Raw genomic sequence first — 27,256 nt, forward strand, 5'->3', positions numbered from 1 at the left:
GGCACATAAAAGACACCATTTCGAGCGTGGCCGTTTTCGTGCGGGTGACACGTAAAAGCACCCACTACACTCTCTGAGTGGTTGGCGTTAGGAAGGGCATCCAGCTGTAGAAACTCTGCCAAATCAGACTGGAGCCTGGTGTTGCCATCCGGTTTCACCAGTCCTCAGTCAAATCGTCCAACCCATGCTAGCATGGAAAGCGGACGTTAAACGATGATGATGATGATGATGATATCATTAAAAAATTATGCAAATGTGTGTGGTATGTGTGTGAGTATATGTGTTTACATATGTACACTAAGTCAAGAAAATTACTGAACAACATTCACAATGGACAATATGTGCTTGAAAGAACCTCTGCTGGTATGAATATGTAATGTGAAAATGAAACATGGTGGGTGAAATATTATTGCATGCTGTTACTAAGTTCTTTCATGATACAAGTAAATTGAAGAAGACATAAAGTGTGATGAGGTTACATGTGAAAATAGTATGTGGCATAACGCTGAGAGAGAGAGGAGGGGGGAAGAGACAGACAGACAGACTGACAAACAAACAAACAGAGAAAGTGAGATGTAGATTTGACCAAAATATGCCACTATGGAAAGCATTATATAATGATGAACCCCATTTGTCTCTGTGTATTTTCCTGTCTATAGAAGTGTGCAAACACACACATATGGACAATTGTATGCAAAAATGTATATAATATCATCTACAAAAACAATTTGGATATTATTGCTGTATAACAATTTGCTTTACTATTATGGCTAGGTGATTGAATTATTTTTGAGTATCAACATAATTATTCAGATATCTCAATATACTAACATAGATAATACTCTCTCAAACAAAGACACACATGCATGTGCACATGTGCATACACACACAGACACACACACACAACTGTCGTCTAAATTATGCACAAATGAAAATAACATTGACATCTCATTTTCACAGATGTATGTACCAAAATTACATAAAAATATCTTGAACTACTAAAGAGTAAATTTATTCAATAAAATCGCCATTGGCTTCAACCACAAACTCCAGACAATTTCGGAATCTCCTGCAACTCTTCTGGATGGTCTCCTTGTTTAAGATGGTGAATGCTGCCATAATCCTTGCCTTCAATTCATCTTTGGTGTTATAAGGAGTTTTGTTGGTCTGAAACCAGACATAATAATCAAGGGTGTTGCAGTCTGGGGAGTAAGGTGGCCAAATGTTAGGAAAGATTTGGTTGCAGAAATTGTCTGACAGCCATGACTCAGTTCTCCTGCTTGTGTAGCATGGTGCAGAGTCCTGTTGCCAGACATAGGGTTTTCCAGCAGCCACCCTCTTGACCCAGGGCAGCACTACCTCCCCCAGGCACTTGATTTGGGCCTCCGTATTGAGTCTGAAGACATGTGGGTAGATGAATGGAGGCATAACGTCGCCATCACTAGTGATCACTCCAAACACCATGATGTTGAGTGGATGTTTGACTTTTATCACTTTCAGTACATGTCCTCAGATTGCACTGTTCTCAGATTGACACCCAAACACTTTAAAATGTTCATATTGGAGCTTCTGGCATGAATGCCAAGCAGTTCAGCATGTCATTTCTAAATTTCTGGCAGAGTGAATTGCATCATGGTGCTGTTTTTCTCACAGACGGTGCCCAACCAACCCTACTATACTGTGTAGTCGACAAAATCAAAAGCAAACAATGTATATATGTGAAATTAAAAATATAAAATGGCAACAATTTACCAATTGCACCCTGTATATGTACAAGAATAAAAGTAGACATTGACAGCTATTTTAACATATAACACAGAGTTTAAATAAATTGGAAACAGCATATCTTAAATGTGTAAATTAATTTAAAGTACAAATTAAAAAGCATGTCGAATATTATAAGTAGAAACTGAACATTTATTAATTAGAAGAAAAGGAAAGGAAAATCACAGAATGTCATTTAAGCATAATTTCTTTTAAGTTTCACATAACAGAAATATATACTGTTTATTTTTTCCAGTATAGAAGTCAGCAATATTCTTTTATTCTTTTATTTGTTTCAGCCACCTTTAGTCAAACATATCGACCCCAGGACTTATGCTTTGTAAGTACAGTACTTATTCTATCCACCTCTTTTGCCAAACTGCTAAGTTACGGGGACGTAAACACACCAATATTGGTTGTCAAGTGATGGTGGAGGGACAAACACAGACACACAAATATATATATATATATATATATATATATATATATGCATGTATGTATGTATACAACAAGCTTCTTTTAGTTTCTGTCTACCAAATCCACTCACCAAGCTTTGGCTGGCCTGAGGCTACAGCAGAAGGTGCTTACCCAAAGTGCCATGCAGTAGGACTGAACCTGGAACCATGTAGTTGTGAAGCAAGCTTCTTACCACACAGCCACACCTGTGCCCATGAATGTACATAGTGTAAGCATGCAAATGTTGTCATCTTTCTAATTCCTGCAGCATTTCACATGGAAGTTTTGGTCTTGGTTTATAAGTTGGCTTGCTTTTTTCTTTTTTTTTTGCTGTAAATTTTGATCAAAAAATATTTTACCTGTCTGCCAGAAAATATGGTATGTATTTGATTAGAAATGAACGAAAATATATATGTGCATATATATATATATGTAGGAATTTAGAAAACAGTTCAAAAACATAATATTTACCTGCCATATGGACCTAATGGACCACAATCAACAACATGTTTACTTTTTGTCCATGGTCTTGTATCAAACACTGGTGACAACCAAACTTCGAGGTTGATTACTGTGTACTTAATGTTTTCTTTACATGACTTCCAACCCATTCTGAAAGAGAGAAATTATGAAATTTACTATTTAATAACTGAGCTCTTTTCTGCTAAATATCTTTTAGTTTTTTTGAAGAAACAGTGTAGTTTCAATTTATGGAAAGCTAATTCCTAATTAACCTGTCACGTTAATCAACTTTGGTTCTTTTTTTTTTTCTTTTATAGAATATTGGCAAACATTGTAAATTGGCTGAGTAATAAAAAAAAATGAATAAATAAAAACCATTGTATAAAGCAGGACAACAAATCATAGCAAAGACATCAGGTCAGATAATGTGCAAATGTGCAACCAAAAAAAAAAAAAAAGTGTCATTAAAAAGTTTTCCCATAATGACATTAACTTAAAGACATTTCATTGGTCATCAAAAGTATTTTTTCAGAATTATAACAGACTAGTGGCCAGAAAAGTTAATTGTTCATTTAGCAAGTCAGTTATAAATTGTTTTTACACATTCATCATCCTTAATTTTGATTATTCTGACAAAGGTGGTTTTTATTTCTATTTTGACATAATGCAAGAACTACCAAGAGTTTCTTTTTTTTTTAAATAAAAGTTGATGTTAAATTTGATATACAACAAATGATAAACCAGGTCTCTTTAATACAACTACAACATGATAACCAATATAGAAGCTGCATTAATATCAAAATGTATTGCTTAATAGCAACGAGTGTCCATTTCTTTGAAGGACCAGTTTAACTGAAAACACAAATATTTCAGTAGAGATTATATCTGAGTAAAAGTATCACAGTGGGTGGATGTGTAAATTTTAACATATGGATAGATAATAGAAGATACAACTTTCATTAACTATTAAATAACTTAAAATTATGCAATATTAATTATATACTTTTTCAGTTTTCTTTGTGAAGGATTACTCAGTAATGCAACTTTATAATTAAGTTAAATCTTTTCCTTCATGAACTAAATACTACAGTCATTCTTGCATAAATACATGCTACATTTACTCCTCATTAAATAAAAACTAATTTAGAAAGTCTGATAAGAATATATTAATCTCTACTTATTTTAAAAGAAATAGTTTCTCTTTTGCATATAATTTTTTATAAAATCACTTGTCAATTATTCAAATAGTTTTCCAAAATATTCATTTGATTTATATTAACTAAACTGGAGACTTCTTAACTTTAATGTTTTAAGTTTCTGTTGACTGAGCCATTATGAAAACAGTTTTATCATATAAAATACTTGTAGGTATAGAAAAAGAAACTTCGATAAAAAAAAACTATAGGTAGCATTCAACCATTTTCTGTTAAGAGATTTTTAAAAAGTGCAGATAATCTTATTAATTACTCCAAACTAATAAAGATTAATGAACCTTTGAAGAGAAAATAACTATTATTGACAAAGATAGCCCTTAACAAATTAACTAAGTAAGCTGGTTACACAATTCTTTGCTATATACAAAACAGATTACATTTCCCAAAAGTTTGAGAATAATTCTTCTGAAAACTATTGTTTATTATTTACAATTTCCTATAATTTAGATGTGTGCATGTGACTGATTTTCTCTTTTTTAAAAACTATGTGTAACACAAACAATATTGTTAATTTATATGTATTGGTTCAATATAAATTATATTCGTCTTTAACATATATTTTCAAGGAAGTACATATAGTTGATTTAATAAATCTTCAATTTCTTTTTCACACTGTTTTTCATTGCATGCTTTCTAATTATTGATCCAACCAACAAGCATTGTTCTCATTTCCCACTTCAGATACTTCCATTCTAATGTTTGTCATTACTTAAATAACAAGTTCTTATTTTATTATCTTTCTTGTTAATTCTTTACTTTTGAATAACTCAGTATAAATGTGAAAACAATTCTTAAATATTACCACAATCTAACAGGAATGAATGCAGAAAACATAAAACATAGAGCCATGCATTTCTGACAACATTTAAATCAAGTAAATGTGTTGAATTTTACTGTTGAGAAATTGCATCTCCTTGGATACAAACATTGGCAGTTACCGTGTAAATAAATCCAATTATTCAAAATACAAGAAATATTTTAGGATTCAAAGCTATTAAAATTTTAGCTTACATTTCAGTTTTTCTTTTCTTAATCAAATACCTTTGTTTGCAGATAGATTTATGAAGAAATTGATAAAATCCCAAACCATAGAAGAAAAACAAGAGTCAGAAAACCTTTCGGAAAGCAATTAAATTGAAGAATAAGTCATATGAATAACAAGGTTTATATTTCAAATTGATAAGCAACAAAGTAAAAATACAAGATTATGAATTCTATTAACTTTATTTTAGATACACAAATCAAAAGCTGGTTCTGGAATGATAACATAATGAACTGATGCACAGTCTGTTTCTCTTCCTTTCTTCATCTATCCTCCCTCTCTCTCCCTCTGTCTTCCTCTCTCTCTCTCCCTCTCCCTCTGTCTTCCCCTCTCTCTCCCTCTCCCTCTGTCTTCCTCTCTCTCTCACTCTCTTTCTCTCATTGTTTGGATTGAAACAACCATACTAGGCAGTCATATTGGGAGATACATTTGTGGATTAGTGATGACATGATCACAAGTTCAATATTTTGTCTTTAGCATCGAAGCCAGTGTCTTACAATGAAAGGTCATGCTAACCTGTCCAGTATGAGTGAAAAGTAGGTGCTCTCCCTGACATCAGAATGATTAGCAATAGGAAGCAAATCCCACTGTAAAAATAATTGCTTTGCTGTGTACAAAACACACACACACGCACATTTACACACACACATTTACACACACACATTTACACACACACACAGATAGAAAATGTAAGTATAACACCAAAACAGGAAAGAAATGGTGTACGATGCATATTAAGGAGATAACAGCAAAAATAATATAAAAGGGAGGCAACACTAATAAAATTGAAATTTTGTGATATGGAACTTCAACGGAATGGAGATTAGCTTTTATAAAATGCTCATAGGCATTTCAGGTGATTTGCAAATTTCTAATCTGTTATTTATAAAAAGTAGGAGAAAGTCATAAGTTATTTTTTTAATAATGAAAATAGAAAAGCATCCAAAGAAATACAATATTCAGATGATCTGCAGGTCACTCTAGTTGTGTAGCGTGGTCATGACAGATTGATTGCTTACAAATGATGAAGCACAAAAAGTACCTTATATTCCAGCAAAACTGTTTCAAGACAATAATTGAAATGCAGAAGATAAAGAGAAGAACCATACTAGAGATTATAAAAATTTTTGAGGTTATTGAGAATAAAGCAGCAAAATTTATTTATTTAGTTATTTATGTGTTTCAGCCAAGTGGCTGCGCTCATGCTGGTGCACCACTGTGAAAAAAGATGGTGGAATCATTAGTGCAACTGACAAAATGCTTATCTTCAGGTGTTTCATGTTTTGAATTTAAATCCTGCCAAAGTCAACTTTGTCTTTCATAATTCTGAGTTCAATGAAATAAAGTACCAGTCGAGTACTGGAGTGTGATGTAAGTGACTTGCTCCCTCCCACTAAAACTGCTGGGCTAGTGCCAAAATTAGAAGACCTTATTGTGAGTAAAAGACAATGAGGTAATATAATATAGGGAAACAAATTGAAACATAGTTTGGGACAAACTCATCTAGTTCTTGTATGTCAAAAAGACAGAAACATTGAGCTAATGACAGTGACAATAATTTCCAACCGATTTCCAGAAAAAATCATCATCATCGTTTAACATCCGCTTTCCATGCTAGCATGGGTTGGACGATTTGACTGAGGACTGGTGAACCAGATGGCTACACCAGGCTCCAATCTGATTTGGCAGAGTTTCTACAGCTGGATGCCCTTCCTAACGCCAACCACTCTGAGAGTGTAGTGGGTGCTTTAACGTGCCACCGGCACGAAGGCCAGTCAAGAGGTACTGGCAACGGCCACATTTGAAATGGTGTATTTTACGTGCCATCTGCACAAGGGCCAGTCCAGCAGTACTGGCAACGAACTCGCTTGAATGTCTTTTCACGTACCACTGGCACAAGTGCCAGGAAGGCGTCGTTGGTAATGGTCATGCTCAAATGGTGCTATTTACGTGCCACTGGCACAAAAGCCAGACTGCTGGTGCTCTGGCAACGATCACGCTTGGACGGTGCTCCTAGTTAAAGCCTAAATCTAAACCTGTAAAAATGTTTATGCACAGATCAAATCCAACGTCATACCACTTCTAAAAGAAAGAAAAAAAAAAGCATTGCAGTTTCGATCATCAATTCTAATAGAAAATTCCAAATAACAAAGATGCAAAAATTAAATAAAATTTTCTCTTACATCTATGAAAAAAAAAAAAAAAATGAATTTGATCATATTAACACAATATAGTGAAAGCAAATTTTGTACAAAGGAAGCATAGTTGAAATTGAAAACCATGATGCATCGATATTCTTATATTTGTTTATTCTTGGTCAGATGTGTATTTTAAAATAACAGAAATAATGATTACTCTTGCTTTCAAGAATTTTTCCCCTCTATCGAGTATGAATAAAGCAAAGAGTAGGAAAACTAAGATTTGTAATAAAAATTGGTTACCTGATCAGTGAAAAATAAATACAAAGTGGCAGAAAACTGTTAATAATACTTTTTTTATAGAAACGATAAGTAGAGATATATTTTCTTTGCATAATTAAACAAAGATAATATTGAGAATATAATAAAGATATAGTGTTTGAACTATCTCAGTTAAATTTCCTTAAAAATAAAAAAAAATTATATATTTTTTTATGTAAAATAAAACACTGTTTTTTTTTAGAAATAATATTTATCACAAGACAGTAAAGTATTGATTTTTTTATATTTCATTGATATCAGTTTCTTAATGGATGATTTGAAAAACAATGTAAATGAAATAGGATTTCAAAACCTCAAACAGAAAGCAAATCATATGCAGAAGTATGATAAAAGCAACAATAGTGGTGATAATGCTTTGATTTCAATCAAGAACAAGGATTTGTGTGTGTGTGTGTGTGTGTGTGTGTGTGTGTGTGTGCACGGGTGTGTTTGTGCATGTGCATGTGTGGGACTGTGCATGAGTGTGTATGGTAGGAGAGTAATAATCCTTTGACTAGATTTTGGAATCCATATTCTCCAAGAGAGCTGAGGAAGCACGCTCAATATAATATACAGATACATGAAAAATCATGCTACACAGATGTAAGTGCTTTGTAAAGTAAAACAGTAAATCAAAGATGGTAATAAGTGTCAAAGAAATCCAAGAGCTTTCTCTGACCATTATGAAACATATAATATGATGTATTATAAGTGGAAGACACATAGTGTATTTGATTGATATAAAAATCAAAAACCGAGACCTGACAACATACACAAACATGACTTTTAGCTGAATACAGTCTAAGTTCAGACTAGTAATGATACAGGATCAAGATAGGGTGCCCATATATATGCAGAAATTGTGTATGATAATCTAAGATTATAATAATTCTTAAAACACTATCTTCAGTCTTCTTTATCTCCAAATAACTGCTGTTTTTCTGTACATTGGGACATTGGTCATACAACTGAAGTGCCACTGTATACAGTTATACTCTGGACTACATCCATAAAAAGAGCATCTGTTTTATTAGAAAGTTCTTTAATTAACAATATTGTTTCAAACACACTTCCACTATAAATAGTAAAAATATGAGATAGCAGACATAGCTGAAATTGGTCTGTGAACTTGGAAATTCACCATCTCTACATAATCCATATTATCTCACCAACTTCTCATTCTCTCATCACACTCTCAATCTCTAAATTTTTCACAATTCTTCCTCTGCAGTTTGTCCAATGTTTCTGGAACTCTCACTTCAATTACATGTATGCCTCAACAACTGACCTTTAAAAAGTTTAAACGGATCATATCAAATTAATTTTATCTACCTAAGAAAATCTGAAAAGGCTAGATTATGAAAAAATAGCTATGATATAAATAAAAGAAAAACAGGAAGTAAAAAAGTGTATAAAATTACAGTGAGAAAACTGAAATGAAATTGTAAAAAGAATACAAAAGGTTGCCATAGGTGTCAGTGTTTTCAGAATATTAACATTATTTAAATATTAGTATACTGAAAACACAGGATACTTTGTTAATACTTATCATTTTGTATGTTGATATTAATGTTTATTTATTTTTTCATTGAATATGTATTTTGAAACATGCTGGTTTTTTGCTCTGTCTTCAGTGATGAATACAAACACATAATAAGATCAAATAATAATAATAATAATAATAATAATAATCTTTTCTACTCTAGACACAAGGCCTAAAATTTTTGGGGAGGGAGCGAGTCAATTAGATCAACTCCAGTACGCAACTGGTACTTAATTTATCGATCCTGAAAGGGTGAAAGGCAAAGTCGACCTCAGTGGAATTTTAACTCAGATTCTAAAGACACATGAAATATTGCTAAGCATTTCGCCTGGCATGCTAACGTTTCTGCCAGCTCACTGCCTTGGGTGAACCTGACAGTAGTGGGTATATATATTTAGGGATTTTGGAGCTGGATGACATTCTACACAGAAAAATGAAAGTCAAGGTCAGCGAGGCATATCAAAAAAGGGTGAAGATGGTGTTGAAATCCAACTTGAATGCCAAAAATTTGATTACCGCAATGATTATCTGGGCAGTTGCGGTGGTCAGATATAGTGTATCCATCCTCAAATGGACTAAGGAGGAAATATCAACACTAGATACAAGGATGAGAAAGTTGATGACGCTGCATGGGGCGCTACACCCTGAAGCAAATGTAAACAGACTGTATATGAAAAGAAAGAATAGTGGCAGAGGTTTAATTAGAATAGACCATTGCATAAAGAGTGAAAGGAGAATGCTTGCTGAGTATTTGATAAATAGTGATGAAGACCTGCTGCAATATGCTGTGAAAAATATGGGTGTAAATGCAGATGAAATGATGAGCAAGGAAGAATTTAACCAAAGAGCTGAGGAGAAGAGAAAAGAAGACCTTCTTGAAATGAGAATGCATGGACAGTTTGAAAGGAATACACAAGACGTTAAGGGTAATACGGCATCGTGGGCATGGCTTCAGTGAGGTGATTTGAAGAGTACCACTGAAAGCCTGATCATTGCTACACAAAGGAATAATAATAATAATAATAATAATAATAATAGTTTCAAATTTTGCCATAAGGGCAGCAAATTTGGAGGAGGGGAATAGTTGATTACATCAATCCCAGTTTTTCACTGGCACTTAATTTATCAACCTTAAAAGAATGAAAGACGAAGTTGACCTCGGCAGAATTTGAACTCAGAGAACATAATGAGTCAGAAGAAATACTGCTAGACATTTTGTCCAACGCTCTAACAATCTTACCAGCTTGCCACCTAAATCATGATAATGATAATATTAATTCTATTAAATTTTGGTTACAAGCCCAGCAGCAATTTTGAAAGGAGGGTGCAAGTGAATCACTGCAGTACTTATCTGGTATGTTATTTTATCAACTTCTGAGGGATAAAAGGCAAAGTTGATCATGACACAATTAGAACTCAGAATGTAGAGCTAAAAGAAATACTGGTTAACATTTTGTCAGATGGTCTACCAATTCTGCGAACTCACTGACCTAATTACAGCAAGAAAATATAATTATGCTAATTAAAAGTTCTTTATTTGCCACACTGTCGATAAAGAGCGATTGCAAAAAAAAAAAAGCAATGAACAAGTAAAGTACCAAGTCAAGTACTGGAGTTGATGTAAACGACTTGCCCTCTCCCCTCAAAATCGCTATGGATTGGCAGCCTGTTCAAGAGAAAGTTGTGGTCTTGGTCACATGGGTAACTGGTTTTGTGTACCTTAGGGCTCAAGTAAAATTTTAAAAACATATAAAACTGTGCATTTGGGTGAATGGCTCAACTTATTCTTCGCAAGTATTATCGTGCTACAACTTTTTACATAAAGACCCAATTACCTTATATATACATTTTTGAACAAGAACAAGTATTCAGTCCAGGTGCAAGAGGCTCTTGCAAATGAACTACATTTCTTGGTGTTTACTAACGTTTTTATAATTGTTATTATTATGTTGTTTTGTTCTTTATACTTGCTGTTTTTATTTCCATCAAAAAAATCTTCAGAAAATGTAATTTGCTGCTTTAATGAGAAAACTCTTCATGTCAGAACGGCAGCTGTATTGTTATCACTATGATGGCTGTCATAGCTTACGCCTACCATCCCTTCCCCTTTAAATGTCACACTTGTTGAAAATTGTAATAAAACAACTGTCTGCTAACTGCAGACAAGGTGGAAAATAATTATTCCTCCATTAATTAGTGGAAACACAGATTTTTTAAGTCCCTTTTTTTAATGATTTGATCTTAAACAACAATAACAATAAAAATTTCCATTTTTCTCACTTAGAGAAATTGTTTGAAATAAGGAGCATTAATGGCTTATGATCAAGGCAGTCCAGAGATGATGACAACTGCAGATACAAACAAGGCAAATGTTCAAGTAAAATCAAATGAGAAATTTATAAAAAAAAATAACCTGTCATTAGAGAAAATTTTTCGAAGGTAATTCTATCTCCATTCCATTTATACTAGGCATCAATATCCCTAACTGACATATTAAACACTGCTGCAATGAATATAAGCACTATGGTAGGACAATCAATTGTCTTCTGTACTTAATGGACCATAAATTAGATACACTGTTGCAGAAAGTACATGGGTTTACAAAAGAAACTTCTAGAATATTTGGGTTTAAAACATGCTATCGAAGAGAAAATTTAGAACATTAATATCACACTATATAAAGAAACAGTATCAAGAAAACCACAATATATACATATATACTAATATTTAAAACCAATAAGCTACACATTATACAATACAAACAAATGAAGGAAAAGTTTAGAGACTAATATTGTAGGTGCATTAGATAAATATATAAAACAGAGCTAAAGGACCAAAATAAAGTATTTGGTTTCAATACTCAAACTGCCCCAGTTATATGTTGTAGTTATAATAAACTCATTTGGTTACTAAATGAACTAGTGACACCAAACAGGAAACAAGAAATATGACTGCATTTAAAAATTTTAAATCTAGCATAGAAAGATATATTTATTCTAAATAGAAGCAGATAGGGACCTTATGCAACTAGAAAAATTTTAGAGTATCGCAACTGAAGAACTAAAAATAATACCTTGGAAAGAATAGTAGAAATCTAATACAAAAAGTTAGAAAACTTGATTAAAAGCCAAACAATGTCTTCAAAGAAGCTAACAAATGCAAAAGAGATGCTGAAATGAGAGACAGTTTAGAGGAGAAAGGAAAAACAACAGCAAAAACTGTGACACAGCAAAAAGGACAAAAGACAAAAAGGTAAGCTGACATAGGGCTATGTTAAAGTGATAAGAAAAATCCCTATAAGACTAATATCTGGAAAAAATAGACAACACGGAACAGAGCAGAAATAGACAAAGAAACTTTTGAGCAGAGGCTGAGAAACACAAGAGTCAAAGCTGAGATTGAAAGATTCTTGATTGCAGTTCAGAACCAAAACCTTCTCATCAAAAACTACAAAAAGTATGTAATAAAGCAGACTTCATTAAGTAATTGCAGAATATGTAAAGATCATAGCACCAATATTTTAAAAGGTCTTTATATAGAATAAATAAAGAGAAATTTGACCTAATGGTTAAGGTGTACTCAAGATTGGAAGATTGTGGTTTCAATTCTCTGAACAGGCAGTGTGTTGTGTTCTTGAGCAAAACACTTTGTTTCATCTTGATCCAGTTCAGTCATCTGTAAATGTGTTCCAGCAATAACTGTGATGTTAACCCTGCAACAGACTAGTATCATGTTCAGGGGTGTTGCAACCTTGGTCACTTACACACTGTCAAATCTGGGTTAAGCTCCAATATTCTGAGTCCTAGAACTCATGACAGACATAATACAATATGTGTCAAGTCAGGAGAAATTGTAAAATTGAAATTCTAACATATAAATTCTAACAAATTTCATTAACAGAATCAGGATTACTGAGAAGAAAAATCAACTTGGTGTGATTTGTGGTGGACTTGTTTTCACTAGTTTAATATTTCTTACTAAAATTATGTTTCTCAAATCTTTATTAACATTCAGTTTCTACCTTTCAATGTTATATTTATTATATTTAGCTATTTTATCATTAGGATATAAATGTTGACATGTTTTTTCGTTTCATTTGATAATCATGAGAAATTGAAAAGAAATAAAGAGGAAAAAGAGGGAAGAAGTTCACAAAAGGATAGCTTCTTTTCTTTTTGTGTTTCAATTATATAATGAACTGATTATCTCAAATATCAATAATACTCAAACTATTTCAATACATGTCAATCTCCTGAAACTGAAATATCATTTGCAGTTTGTAGAGTTTAATATATTAAGTATAATCTGGATGTGACAGTCATGTTAGCTTTTATCCAACCTTTTTAACAACCAACATTTAGCAGCAATTAGCAGGAATGGAATAGAAAAAAAAAAGTAATGTAACAAGAAAATGAAATCCATTTTGTGTTTAAGTCTGTGTTCCCAGAAGCAATAAAGAAATATTTACAATTCAAATTTTACATCTGGTAAAGTATATAATATGACATGAGCAAGAATAACAAGGAAATATTCATGTTAGAGGTAATGCAAAATACAAAAACATATTTCAGATGTTTTGCAGTTTGAAATGTACAAATTATTATGGCAATAATAAAAATGTCATGTTGTAAACAGACTTTAAGTTAGTGAGTTGTAAAAATCATTTGCTATATAGTAACAGTCTAACAATTTCTGAGACTATAAAGAGTTTGTTAGCATACTAGTAACTATAAACAGTTTGTTAGCATACCAGTCTCTCCTCTTTAAGATATTTTAATGATGCAGCTTTAGATTGCATCTGTAGCTACACATAAGGTTACTAAAATAATTGAAAATATGCTGCATATCACAAAATATAAATTTGAATATATTTTCTAATCTTGTTATTTGGAAATAAAATACTATCATTTTATTAATAATAAACACTAAAATAACAAACATAATTTCTTTCACCTCAGTAAGAATTTCCATACATATAGTCTAAAACAAGCATTTGACAATACTTGCCTTGCATTGCATTGCGCTTAATATACAAGGGAGAATACAGCTGAAGAAGACTTTTATCATAGAACTGTTAAGAAAATAAACCATTTTAAAGTATATATATATATATATGGTTACAAACCAAGGAATGTTAAAAGCAGGTATATAAAAAAATAGAAACAATAAGAGAAACATATATTTCAAAACTAAGCAGGACTAAACTAAGTGTAAAAGATTGTAGAACAACTGAAGGACAGGGTAAAATATGTAATGAAACGGTATATGATTTAGAGAAGCTTATAATTAACTAGGAATATCAGACTTATGTAATAATTTCTTTTTGTAAGAAAGTAAATAAGGATGTATGTAGATGTGTAAGCTATTCTATGATTAAAGGTGTCAACGAGTGCACAACAAATATAATTTCAGATCATTTTGATTGGTCTGTTTGTTTCTTTTTCTTTTTGTAAGAAGGAGAATCTATTTCTTATCAACTTCTTTTATAGTTATTATAATAATTATATTTCAATCGCAAATTTGAGTTTAATCTGTATAATATTTATTTCATAGTAATAATGATAATAAACTTCCAATTACAATATATGTTTGAGTCTTTTTTTTAAATCGATTGATTTCATCAATATAATATTGAAATTTAATTTTAAATTCATTTATCTAAGGAAATCCCATTGATTCATGAATCATGCCCTTTCTTATTTTATTTATTTTCTTCAAAATCAGGTTTGCAAATCAGGAAGGTATGGAGTGAAAGGTAGAATAATGAAGATAAATGCAAATTTTTTTCAATTCAAAAAGATAGAGATACGTATGTATAAGCCTCTCTCTTCCTCTTTCTCTCTAATACACATAATAGAAATTGTGTGTGCAAATGGATGTACAACTGCTATTATTATGCTTAGAGCTCTATGAAGATTATCATATTCCAGTCTGCTTTGTGTGTAGTCGTTAACTAACTTTTCTTTCTCATATATATTTATATATATGTGTGTGTGTGTGCATGAGAATTGTATATGTGTATGTATATATGTGTATGTGTATATATATATATATATATATATATATATATATATATGTGTATGTGTATATATATATATATATATATATATATATATATATATATATATATATATATATATATATATATATATATATATATATATATATATGTGTATATATATATATATATATATATATATATATATATATATATATATATATATATAAAGAGAGAGAGAGAGAGAGAGAAGAGGGAGAAGGTAGGTAAGTAGAATATTCTTTTCTACTCTAGGCACAAGGCCCGAAATTTGTGGGAAGGGGTCCAGCTGATTAGATTGATCCCAGTATGGAACTGGTACTTAATTTATCGACCCTGAAAGGACGAAAGGCAGAGTTGACCCTGGCGGAATTTGAACTCAGAACATAAAGACAGACGAAATACCGCTAAGCATTTCACCTGGCATGTTAACATTTCTGCCAGCTTGCCACCTTAGGTAAGTAGAACATTGAATTGATTTCATCTCTATTGTTTTTACCACCACAGGCCTTAATGCAGTTTTCTCTCAATTTTTATTTCAAGTCAAAGATTCTAATGAAAGAATTTTTCCTGTTGTTTTAAACCTCTTTTCCTAGGTTTCATTTGCAGCAATACTTCATGTACATATACTTCTTAAATGACCAAAATATATTCAGTTATTTGTGCTCTTCTTAGTCTCCTTTAAGTTAAACAGTGTTACTACCATCACATCTCCGTAAGCCTGCAATTGAATGTTGCAAAACGATTTCAAGTAATCCTCCATATTTACAAACGCTGTTTTGATCTGTGCATCCATTGTTGTCTTTTTTCATGTAAGGGAGAGAATATATTTCATGGATTCAATTTTTGCTGGAAGAATAATTATAAACGATTTTATTCAATCGCAGAATCATGTTAAACCTGTCGCTACTGTTGTGGTTAGAGTGGTGAGGAAAAATCGCTAGTGTGGTGGAAAAATGTGCCATGCTGCATTTCTTCTGGCTCTTTACCATCTGTGTTCAAATACCTATAGTAACCATATTATTGTGCAAGCAGTGAGCACTAATATAATGCTGTATTATAAAAAATATATGGCAGTTAAGGAATATCTATCATTGTATTTATAATTAGTACAACTGCATTGACAAATCATCCATAGTGATAGACACAGGTATATAGAAAATAGCTATACTAAGATTTGTAAATATTGTTATCTCATGAATTAAAGACATTATTGCACTCAAGAAAGTTGTCTGTTATCTTAGCATAACATTGAAGTAATTTTCTCTTGCTAAGTCAACAATAATTATGCTATTGTTGTTTTGTCATGGAAAATTATATCAGCTTTATTGTATGCTGCTGGCCTGCCAGTATGGGAAACTTCAATATAATTTCCATCTTGTGATTTATAAAGACAGCTAGAGGTTCATATTGTAACTGGTCTCATCCTTAGACTGCTCGCTTGAAAACTTAATGTTGTAATTATTGTGAAAAGAAATTCAGAAGACCAGACCATAAGAAAAATTAAATGTTTTAAAACGAAAGGCTATGAAATAATGATCTCCATCTACAAAAAGTGTGATGGAAAACTAAAAAGAAATGTTAACCTTTAAAAAGATCTAGTGTCAATAATAAGTGGAGTTTATTGAGTAAAATATACTGAGTAAAATTACACAGAAAACATAATTAGTCCCCCCCCCCAAAAAAAAACAAAGAAAACATAGAACCCTTTTAAACCAAAGGAATAGATTGATTCTAATTCTAATTCAGTTATTTCAGAAGATGTCTCCTAAAAGAGACTAAAAAAATTGTAGACAAGTCCATTTCAGACATTCAAAGATGTAGGTAGAGTAAAATGGCCATTTATGTATCTTACTTAGTGTACATGCACTGTCAATAGGCTAGTTACTGTAGTATTTATCCTGAGATGATATGTCTTATGGACTTACTGTGTAAAAACTACAATGAGTATTAGGGAAAGACAAAGACTTGTTCCAGCAGCAGCAGTCTGCAAGAATATCAGGCACATTCCAACCTTTTTGAGGCCACATATTTGGATGGGAATTCTTTGTCTCTGATATAGGAAAAAGTGATTAAAACATGATTTTCCATATAGCTGCCTGGCTGATTAAATATCTGACATGTGAAATTCAAAGAGCATTTAATTAAAACAGCTTTCTATGATCATGCTTAATATATATGTCGGCTAGATGCCCTCACTTGAAACCAAAATTTAGGCTGGGGAATTGGCAGAACTGTAAGAGCATCAGCTAACATTTCCTTACAGTATTTATTTACAGTTCATTATATTCTGGGTTCTAATCCCATGGAGATCAACTTTGGATTTTGTCCTTCTGGAGGAGGAGTACATTAATAAAATAAAGTACCAGTCATGCCCATGTTAGAATTATTGTATTTGATAGCATATAAGATACACTTTTTCTTCAAGAAAAAGGTCACCAAAATAGCCCCGGGTCTTATCTGTGAAGTTGAGTCTATTTTACAAGATTTAATGCACAAAGGATGATACAGCTTGGCACCATTGACGTTGCAACTCATTTCTACAGTTGAGTGAACTGCAGCAATGTGAAATAAAGTGTCATGCTCAAGAACACAACACACAGCCCAGCTTGGGAATTGAACTCACTACCTCATGATTGTGAGCCTGATGCTCTAACAACTGAGCCATGTGCCTTCACATATGTATATGTATACCTATACATACATATATATATATCATCATCATCACCATTGTTTAATTTCTGCTGTCCATGCAGGCATGGGTATAAATATATATATATATATACATAAACATTTCACTGCACTTGTCAGTCTGTCTCTGAATACACATGCACATACATTTGTACAGGCCTGGCTGAATGATTAACAAGTTTGCTTCCCAACCACATGATTTTGGTTTCAGTTCCACTGCATGGCACCTAGGGAATGTGTCTTCTACAACAGCTCTGAATTGACCAAAACCCTGTGAATGGATTTGGTGCACAGAAACTGAAAGCCCACCATATATGTATATATGTATTTGCATGTAAGTCAGTTTAAGCATGTGCATCTTTGTGTCTCCTTGTCTTGATGTAGCATGATTATTGTAAATCAATGTCATTCATTTGCAGTAGTCTGCAAAAACATGTCTGGCCACGGGGAAATATTACATTGCTTGGAAACATGTTATGGTTTGTAACTGGAAGGGCATCCAGCTGTAAGAAATCTGCTACAATAAAACTCTGTCCGACCCACGCAAACATGACAAAAAGTAGACATTAAAATAATGATAATTATGATGATAACATAATTATGTACAGTATGTACACACACACATGCATGACTTAAAAAGAAAAACAGTTTTCTTTGAGTATTTTATTAATCTATTTCTGTCTGTTAGCCTCTCTTTCTCTCTCACTACATTTTTTTGATTATAATATGTCTGATTTGCAAATCCTTTTAATTTGAAAAAAACTTTCTTATTAAAAAAAAACCTCTGATTTCCACAAATACATAAATTTTAAATAAAACTTGATGAGATCAATTAAGATCAAAATACATATATGTTATTGGAATTCTATTATAATTATTACAGAGAAAAAAATAAAATAAAATAGATAAAACATCATTCAGCAATTGAAATATAACAATTATTATTGCTGCAAAACAAGTAAATACGAAACAGATCCTCTCTTTTTACAAAATAATTTCAGATAATCTGACAGAACACCAATTATAATAACCAGAAGCAAGTCAATAAAACTATGTGGCAAACACACCATGCAACTATTGAAAAATTATAGGGGTTGTGATGGATGCTCTTTCAAATGAATTGAAGGCTAACAGTAATAAAAATTCATAACTTTGAATGAGATTACTTAAAAAATGAGAATATTTCGAAATTGCACACAAGAAAAAAAAATTATGAATAACAATTATTTCTTTATTAGAATTCTTTATTACAACTAGATTTTGTAAAACAATAATTCAAAATTGTTTTTCTTGTTTTTGTTTTTTTTTGTTTTTTTGTTTTTTAAATCAACTTTCAAGAGATAAAATGCAAAACATTTCAACTCAGAAAACCAAACTTCATACAGTGATGGCCAAACAAGTGCTTCTCCTCATGGTAATTCGTCCACCAAAATTAATGAAGAAATATCCTTCAAATCAAAACTTACTGCTTTAAATAATAAAAGAACACTTTAGACACTCTTAAAAAAGACTGGTTGGTCTCAGGTAGAATGCTTTAGATATATGTCTGCTCAGTCAGAGGTTAACCAGCAACAGCAACAACAATATCATGTTGCAAAGCAATTAGTTTATATTGCTGCAATGTCTGACATCTCTATCCTAATTACAACAGTCATATGAACGGTCTTATCCAAGCACTAAAAATGAAATGAGATTTTTTTTTCTCACAAGTGAGAGAAAGTTATTTAGTAAGCATAAGCGTGAGAAAAATGAAATGAAAGTAATTCTGCAATCTATCAGATTAATGACAAAGGTGATGGAAATAGTTGACTGTGTATCGAAACGAAAAAGATTACTTTTAACATTTTCACTCTAATCCAAAATTCAGTAATCAAAATGATATTAGTTTCAAAATAATTAAATATACATTATTGAAATATCAAATATAAACTGATATTATTGATTAATAAACCAACGATAAAATGCAACAGTGATCGAAAATGAAATTTCTGATTTATGTTTCTGAAATGCTCAACTACTTATTAAAATAAAGTACTTTTTATCATATTTGATCAGAAATTTAAATTATATACTCTATACAGATATACAACCTGTTTACACACATATCTTCACAGAGACTATATACGTTTCAAGCCAATAATGGAAAGTCTATGTGAGCAGGTGACCTACTAGAAACATCAACCAAATCTTCCTTAAAAAAAAGGACAAATTGGATAATGTAGTCTGAGATACATTTTGATCATTCATCTGTTCAATCACTGCTATTCTAAGGCTAAACAACATATAGATGTTATATAGGGATGGAAATATAGATACAAACTCATTTATAAGGACATTTCAAACGTAAATTACAATAAACAACTCTCAAGAGTAATAGCAAGGCAATGAATATGATGTCACCAAGACTGTTAATGTAAACCAGGGTAATGTTGTGATTCATCAGAAACTCACTAAAATTCTACAGCTCCTGCACTTCCTAACACACACTGATGTATGTGGTAAGTAGTTTGCTTACCAACCACATGGTTCCGAGTTCAGTCCCACTGTGTGGCACCCTGGGGAAGTGTCTTCTTCTATAGCCTCGGGCCAACCAAGGCCTTGTGAGTGGATTTGGTAGATGGAAACTGAAAGAAGCTCGTTGTATATATGTATATATATATATATGTGTGTGTTTGTGTGTCTGTGTTTGTCCCCCCAACATTGCTTGACAACCGATGCTGGTGTGTTTATGTCCCTGTAACTTAGCGGTTCGGCAAAAGAGACTGATAGAATAAGTACTAGGCTTACAAAGAATAAGTCCAGGAGTCGATTTGCTTGACTAAAGGCGGTGCTCCAGCATGGCCACAACCAAATGACTGAAACAAGTAAAACAGTATATATATATATATATATATATATATATATATATATATATATATATATATATATATATATATAAGACAAAGAACAGGTGATGATCAGTAACAACAGGGTAACATATTAAACCTCTTTGCCACCATCTTTTCTCCTTTTCATACTGGGGTAGCTATTATCTCTTCTACTGCAAGACAGCTGTTTTAAATCCTCTATTATACTTTTATAGCTCATTACCTGCTATAAAGTCATCCATTATGATACTGCACCCACCTGAGTTGAGGGCATCTTGTCTTGTGAGTTACTTGGTGGCATCACAAGAGTCAGAACCATGCAAAAAACATCCTGTATTCTCTGTGAAGTGACGGGCATTAGGAAGGGTATCCAACAACAAAAACGGTGCCAAAGCAGACACTGGAACCTGTCATAGTGCTCTGGCTTGTTGTCTCCTGACAAATCCTCCAACCCATGCCAATATAAGAAATGGATGTTAAACAATGGTGATAACGATTCTAAATTCAAATCTTGTTAGGCTTTTCTTTTCAATGCTCCAGGCCTTGTGTAATAAGTATCAGAAATGTAGTCTGACCAATTCAATTGACTATACTCTTTTCTGACCTCATGCTAAAGTTTGAAGTCTGTGTATTTAGTATATTATAACAGTCTATTCATACCATACTCTCAAAAAGTTTTGCTAAATATATTATAATTATTATCAACTTCCTCAATTTCTTAAGAGATGCTTGAAAATGTGGTTGGGGGTAAAATAGCAATTACTAATGAATAGATTTCATCTTGACTCTAAACTAGTCTACTTGGTGTAGTTATTTAAGTAAAAAGGTGTAAGAACATGAAACATGTCTAGTTACATAACAAATTAGATTACAGAGGAATGTCAAAAATAAGTAGCAAATTCATAATTGTTGCAGAGAGATTCTAAATGTTAAGATTAAATCTACTACATATCATATTTATTATTAAGGTGGGGAACCAGCAGAATTATTAGTGCATCAGACAAATTGTTGTGTAATTTTTTTCTGGCACTTTATATTCTGAGCTGAAATCCTGCAAAGTTCAACTTTGCTTTTTATCCTTTCAGGATCAATAAAATAAAGTACCAGTCACACCATAGGGTCCATGTAATTGACTTGTTGCCTCTGTTTAAAACTGCTCACCTTGTGCCAAAATTGGAAACATTTGTTATTATTATCATTTTTGCCAAAGTCAACTTTGCCTTTCATCCCTTCAGTGTTGATAAATTAAGTACCAGTGAAATACTGGGGTTGATGTAATCGACTAGTCCTCTCCCCACAAATTTCATGTCTTAGAATCAATCCCATCTTCCTATTATGTTCTCTCTCTCTCTCTCTCTCTCTCTCTCTGCAGATTTTCTTCATCACTGAATACCGTATACCATCTCCTTCCTTCACTCCTAGTTACTTGTATGTGCTATCTTATTTGTGTTTCTTGATCAGAGTGTCAATATTAAAGTTTAGGTTTACAGTTTTGGACAGTTTTCCTCTCTTAAAGGTGACTTAAACACACTTAGTGATTCCACACTCCATGCTGGTATCAACTTGATGATGGAGTGTAGACCCATCTGTTTATTAAAAAAAAGCATAAGATTTTAAGTACTTATTGATAGTAGGTCTAATATTAGCTAATGACTACCACCTAAATGGTTTTAATTATCAAGACATACATACCTGATTGCTTATATTATTTTGGAGATATTTTATCTAACACTCAAAAACCCCTAAGACTGATTTCATACATTTAGTTTAAATACAATATGTCTGGATTAAGATTTAAAGAGTTAATGCTGGAAAAGGTTACTTTATTATTTATGCTGAGTTGTTTATGGTTTAGCTTGTTTTTACCTTCCTTTAAACGGTTATTTAAATAATAAGTATAAGCATAGATAAACTAAATACGTTCAAGTAGGATTTTCTTCAATGATGCATTTTTAATACTTCAGAATAGGAATTGCAGATCCAAATAAAATATTTAAATATTAATAATATTTTAACATTATTTGCTTAGACATTTCCAATCAAGTTGAAATGGGAAAAAAAATCTAAAACTTGTTTGTATTAACCAGACATATATAAAAACAACAACATCTGGAAAAAGCTTCAGATATACTCTGCAAAATAAATAGTAATTTTACATAATTTGTAATATAGTATGCTGGTTTACAAAAATTATTAAATTTCTATGAATGTACATATTTAATCCATAACAGATAATATTTTTAACAGCACAAGAATTATTTATGATAAAAACAAATACCCTAAATATCAGCATCATGTGGTGTTACACTATATACATATGATTTAAAATTACATAAACACTATGCAAAAATTAGAAATTTTCTGGGTAGTAGGCGCATCACACTGCCCAGTTTAACACCATCACCTGACTGACCCATAAGTGCCTTCAGTGGACTTTTCTCTGTTATAAGCATTTAGACTAGACTTCTGGAAAGCAGTTACTTTGTCTTATCTATGAACCATAATTCCTTCACACTTTCCTTTATACTTTTCCATGGTACCAAAATTATTATTCAGTTAAAAATCTTTTTATACTTTAACAGAGTTCAGAAGGCATGTATAAAACTTTTTCTGCAATAATCTGTCATCACAATACATCTAGTCTTCTGGTCAAAGCAAGGAAATTAAGTTCCCATTTTTTCCCAATTACTGAATATTGCTGGCTGCAATTTCTGATAGAAGTGTCACCATATCTAGTTCCTTGGTGGCAAGAATTGAGATTTGAACTCAAAATTCACAGAGTAAGCAAGAATAGATACTATAAAGCATATTGTCTGACACTAGGAGTTCAACCAATCCACTTCCACTAACTGATATTTCCTTTACTGACACCAAATGGAAGAAAGGCAAAGCTGACATTGACAGGATTTGAACTCAGACATCAGGGAGCTGGATCTAATATTACAAAGCATTCAATCCCATGCTGTTATAATACTGCTAACTTACAAACTAATAATGATTTCAAATTTTAGCACAAGGCCAACAATTTCGGGGAAATGAATGAGACAGTTACATAAATCCCAGTACTCACTCAACTGGTGTTTACTTTATTAAACCCGAAAGAATGAGAGGCAAAGTCAACCGCAGAAGAATTTGAACTCAAAATGTAAAGATGGACAGAAGACCACTAAGCATTTCACCTGACATGCAACCATTCTGCCAGCTTGCTACCTGAACTAATGACCTAATTATAACAATAATAACATAATAAAGCAGTTTCTGATAATTTAAAATACTTTCTTAATTATTCCTATCAATAGAATGCTAATCTTACTAAGACTAAAGAGCTAAAGTAGGGCAATTAATGTAAAGAACTTAAATAATCATTTCTTAAAATAGCATTCCATAAATACATTCTACATAAAAAGCAACAACATACATTTCAAAAAGGATTATGATATGCAAATATTCTAAGATGCTGGGCCACTAATTAGAATGTTGATGAAAGACAGAAATTAGTGTTGATAAGATATCAGATTTGTCCAACTTATGGCATCTTGAGCAAAGCTAACTGATGTCAAAAGGAGATGCAATGATGATGACAATGCTGATAAATGGAAAATAAGCCAAATATATGTCTAAACACTTAAAAACAGAATGATTTTTATTAGTTCAGTTAGTGATTTTAATAGATAATTTTATGGTACTTTGATGACCAGTAATGACCAATTCTGTGTGAAAGGTGTGATAAAATGAAACTAAAGAATGAATAACAGACCAGAAAGTTACTATAAATATTACAATTTATTGGTCTGAGCTTGCTTAATGTTTCAGCAATTTAAGTTATTTCAATGATTCCTTGTGGTATTCTTAATATAATAAAGTAACTGTGGTAGTTCTCTCATGTTATTAGATATAGAACAGATTTGGGATGTGTCTTGATTGGCTCTCCCTCCTGAGAATTACCAGCTCTTATTAATAGTTTAATTTTACTGAAAATCTGGTGTGTTCACATGTGACTGCATATGTGCTTCCATGGTGTGTATGTGCATGCATATGAATTTATGTGATGCATTTGTGTATGTGTGTGTGAGTGCACACATATGTGTGTGTGTGTGTGTGTGTGTGTGTGTGTGCACGCATGTGCATGCGTTATGCTACTGCCAATTCAATCAGCAAATGAATTAGGATTGAATGATATAGTGTGGACATTTTAAGTTGCACTGAAGTGCCATGACTTGAACGGTTGTCAACACAGGGCTTTGAAATTCTGTTCTAGTTATAATTAAATCATGAATTTCAAAATATTAACAAAGATTTTGTTTCCAATGTTTCAATAATTTGGAAATTAATCATGTGGCATTCAACATTTCAATGAAGCCATATTGTATCACATTTAATACTGCTAAACTACAAGGCTTAACCTCTTGAAAACAATTGCAAACAAAAAACAGTTAGGGAGCTGAAAAAGTGGAATAGCATTAAATGATGTTGTTTGGGGTACACTTGCTGGGTTTATGCACCAAAGATATTTGTTAAAAAATTTAAATATAATCAGGCATGGTTGTGTTGTAAGAAGTTTGCTTCTCAACCACATGGTTCTTGGTTCAGTCCCACTTCATGGCACCTAAGACAAATGTCATTTATTATAGCTGCTCTGGGCCAACCAGAGCATTGTCTGTGGATTTGGTAAATGGAAACTGAAAAAAGCCCATTGTATGTGTATGTGTGTTTATCTCCCACCATTGCTTGACAACTAGTGTTGATTTGTTTACCTCTCTGTAACTGAGCAGTTTGGCAAAAAGAGACTGGTAGTATTGGGGTTGATTTGTTTGACTTAACCATAAAAGGTGGTGCCCCAGCATGACCACAGTCAAATGACTGAAAATGTAAAAGATGAAAGATAAATTCTGCTAATAAGAGCAAGTATCCATCTGCAACAAAACTACTTTTCCTTTCTCAGTGCCTTCTATTCATTTGCTTTGTCTCAAGGAATATTTTACTAAATTATTTAGGTACAGGCATGGCTGTTTGGTTAAGAAGCTCACTTTAGAATCATATGGTTTCAGATTCAGCCCCACTGAATATCTAACAAATCATATATGTGGTATATTCAGAAAACCCATAAATCACCAAATAATTGAATAGTTACTTGATCAGCAGCAGAACGACCATCAAAACAATTTAACAAAGGATGACTAAGTAGTTACAATATCAACAAGATTTGAGATTATAGAAAAACTCTTATAATATAAAGTGCACAATATTTCAGCCAGAATGTAACAAAATATAAATGTTCTAAGCTTTGCATAAATGAACACAATTAAAAAGTTTTTACTAACCCACAGAAGTATCATTGGAATAGGTGAATTTAATTCAATAATCTTCTATGTGCTTTATGACACTAACAAGTCAACAAATATATCAGAATAGAAATAAACAATTGATGAATTGTAAAAGTGAACTGAAAAATGTTTTCATATTGAAGAATGAAGAGCTATTCTACTACACTTTACATACTGAAGGAAATATATTCAGTTTATTTGAGAAGATATTATTTTCTATCATTAATTTAGAAAAGTGAGAATTCTAAAGATAGAATATAATATCTTGATATGTCTGTATGTGAACATTTGTGATAACTAGCAACTTACTAATGATCAGAGCAACTATCTAATGTGTACATTTTTATTTTAGATTATAAATAGGTAAAGAATATGGACAGCATTGTTGCTATATATGTTTAAATAGGTCTAAAAGATAGCAAGCCTATTAATATTGAAATCTATGTGTATTATTTGATATTATCTTTCACCTTACAATAGACCTCATATATCTCAAGCTCAGTCTTAAATTGTCATATTGCTTGTACTTGAAATCTGAAAAGTAACACTCTGTTGAAATGGTACTATTATAAAATACTCCATTGATTTCATTATTATTATTATAATTAATACAATTCATGTCATTTAAAATATTTCTCAACTGCAAATATTTTGCAGAAAATATCATATAGTATTTTGGGTGACATGTCACATTTTAAGCTTTCAGCAAAGAGCAACTAAGTATAATTAAGAAACTGTTGAATGGTAACAAAAAAAAAAAAAAGAAATTGTTCTGATGAATGGGAATATTGATCATTTGCATCTCAATGCAGGAAAACTGTTTACGGTAATCAGTATTCTCGTATCCATGAAACAAATATTTCTTAGAAATGATCGAATTATAAATCTCACAGAAAGACTTAAGCAGCAGTGTTATGATAAAGCAGTTGTATACTCTCAACTTAATGTGACAGTCCCAATAAGGGAATCATACTGCTGCTATTTAGCCCTAGGAAGCTGGACCGCTTCCTGTCGGCCTTGACACATTTCCTGTGTCCTTATATTTGTGAGGGGGAGATAAGCACCCCCACCCAGCCTAGCCCGCATTCAGGCTAGGTTGTGCTACTTCAGGCTGATGACGAGCAAAGACTCAGAAACATGTCTCTGAATGCAGGCTAGGCTCGGTGGGGGTGCTTGTCTCCCCCTCACAAACATAAGGACACAGGAAATGTGTCAAGGCCGACAGGAAGCAGTCCAGCATCCTAGGGCTAAAAAGCAGCAGTATGATTCCCTTATTGGAAGTGTCACATTAAGTTGACAGTATACAAATATTTCTTACTTGTGAATAAATAATTCTTCTTTAGAAGGACTTAAGATGATGTGCAATGGAAGCTAGACTTGCACCTAGTTATAGAATG

General features: G+C 32.2%; 1 protein-coding gene across 5 annotated transcripts in view; it reads right to left on the minus strand.

The window, feature by feature from the left end:
- Positions 1-27,256, minus strand: part of LOC106880693 (uncharacterized) — a 550,491-nt gene that overhangs the window by 231,232 nt on the left and 292,003 nt on the right. For all 5 annotated transcript variants that reach the window (XM_089349496.1, XM_052966175.2, XM_052966174.2 and 2 more), the window contains one exon: positions 2,692-2,832. In XM_089349496.1, the coding sequence (XP_089205622.1) occupies positions 2,692-2,832 (141 nt within the window). The remainder of the gene's footprint in view (positions 1-2,691; positions 2,833-27,256) is intronic.

This window comes from Octopus bimaculoides, chromosome 3, assembly GCF_046866305.1.
Source record: "Octopus bimaculoides isolate indiv1 chromosome 3, ASM4686630v1, whole genome shotgun sequence".
NCBI classification, from domain to species: domain Eukaryota; kingdom Metazoa; phylum Mollusca; class Cephalopoda; order Octopoda; family Octopodidae; genus Octopus; species Octopus bimaculoides.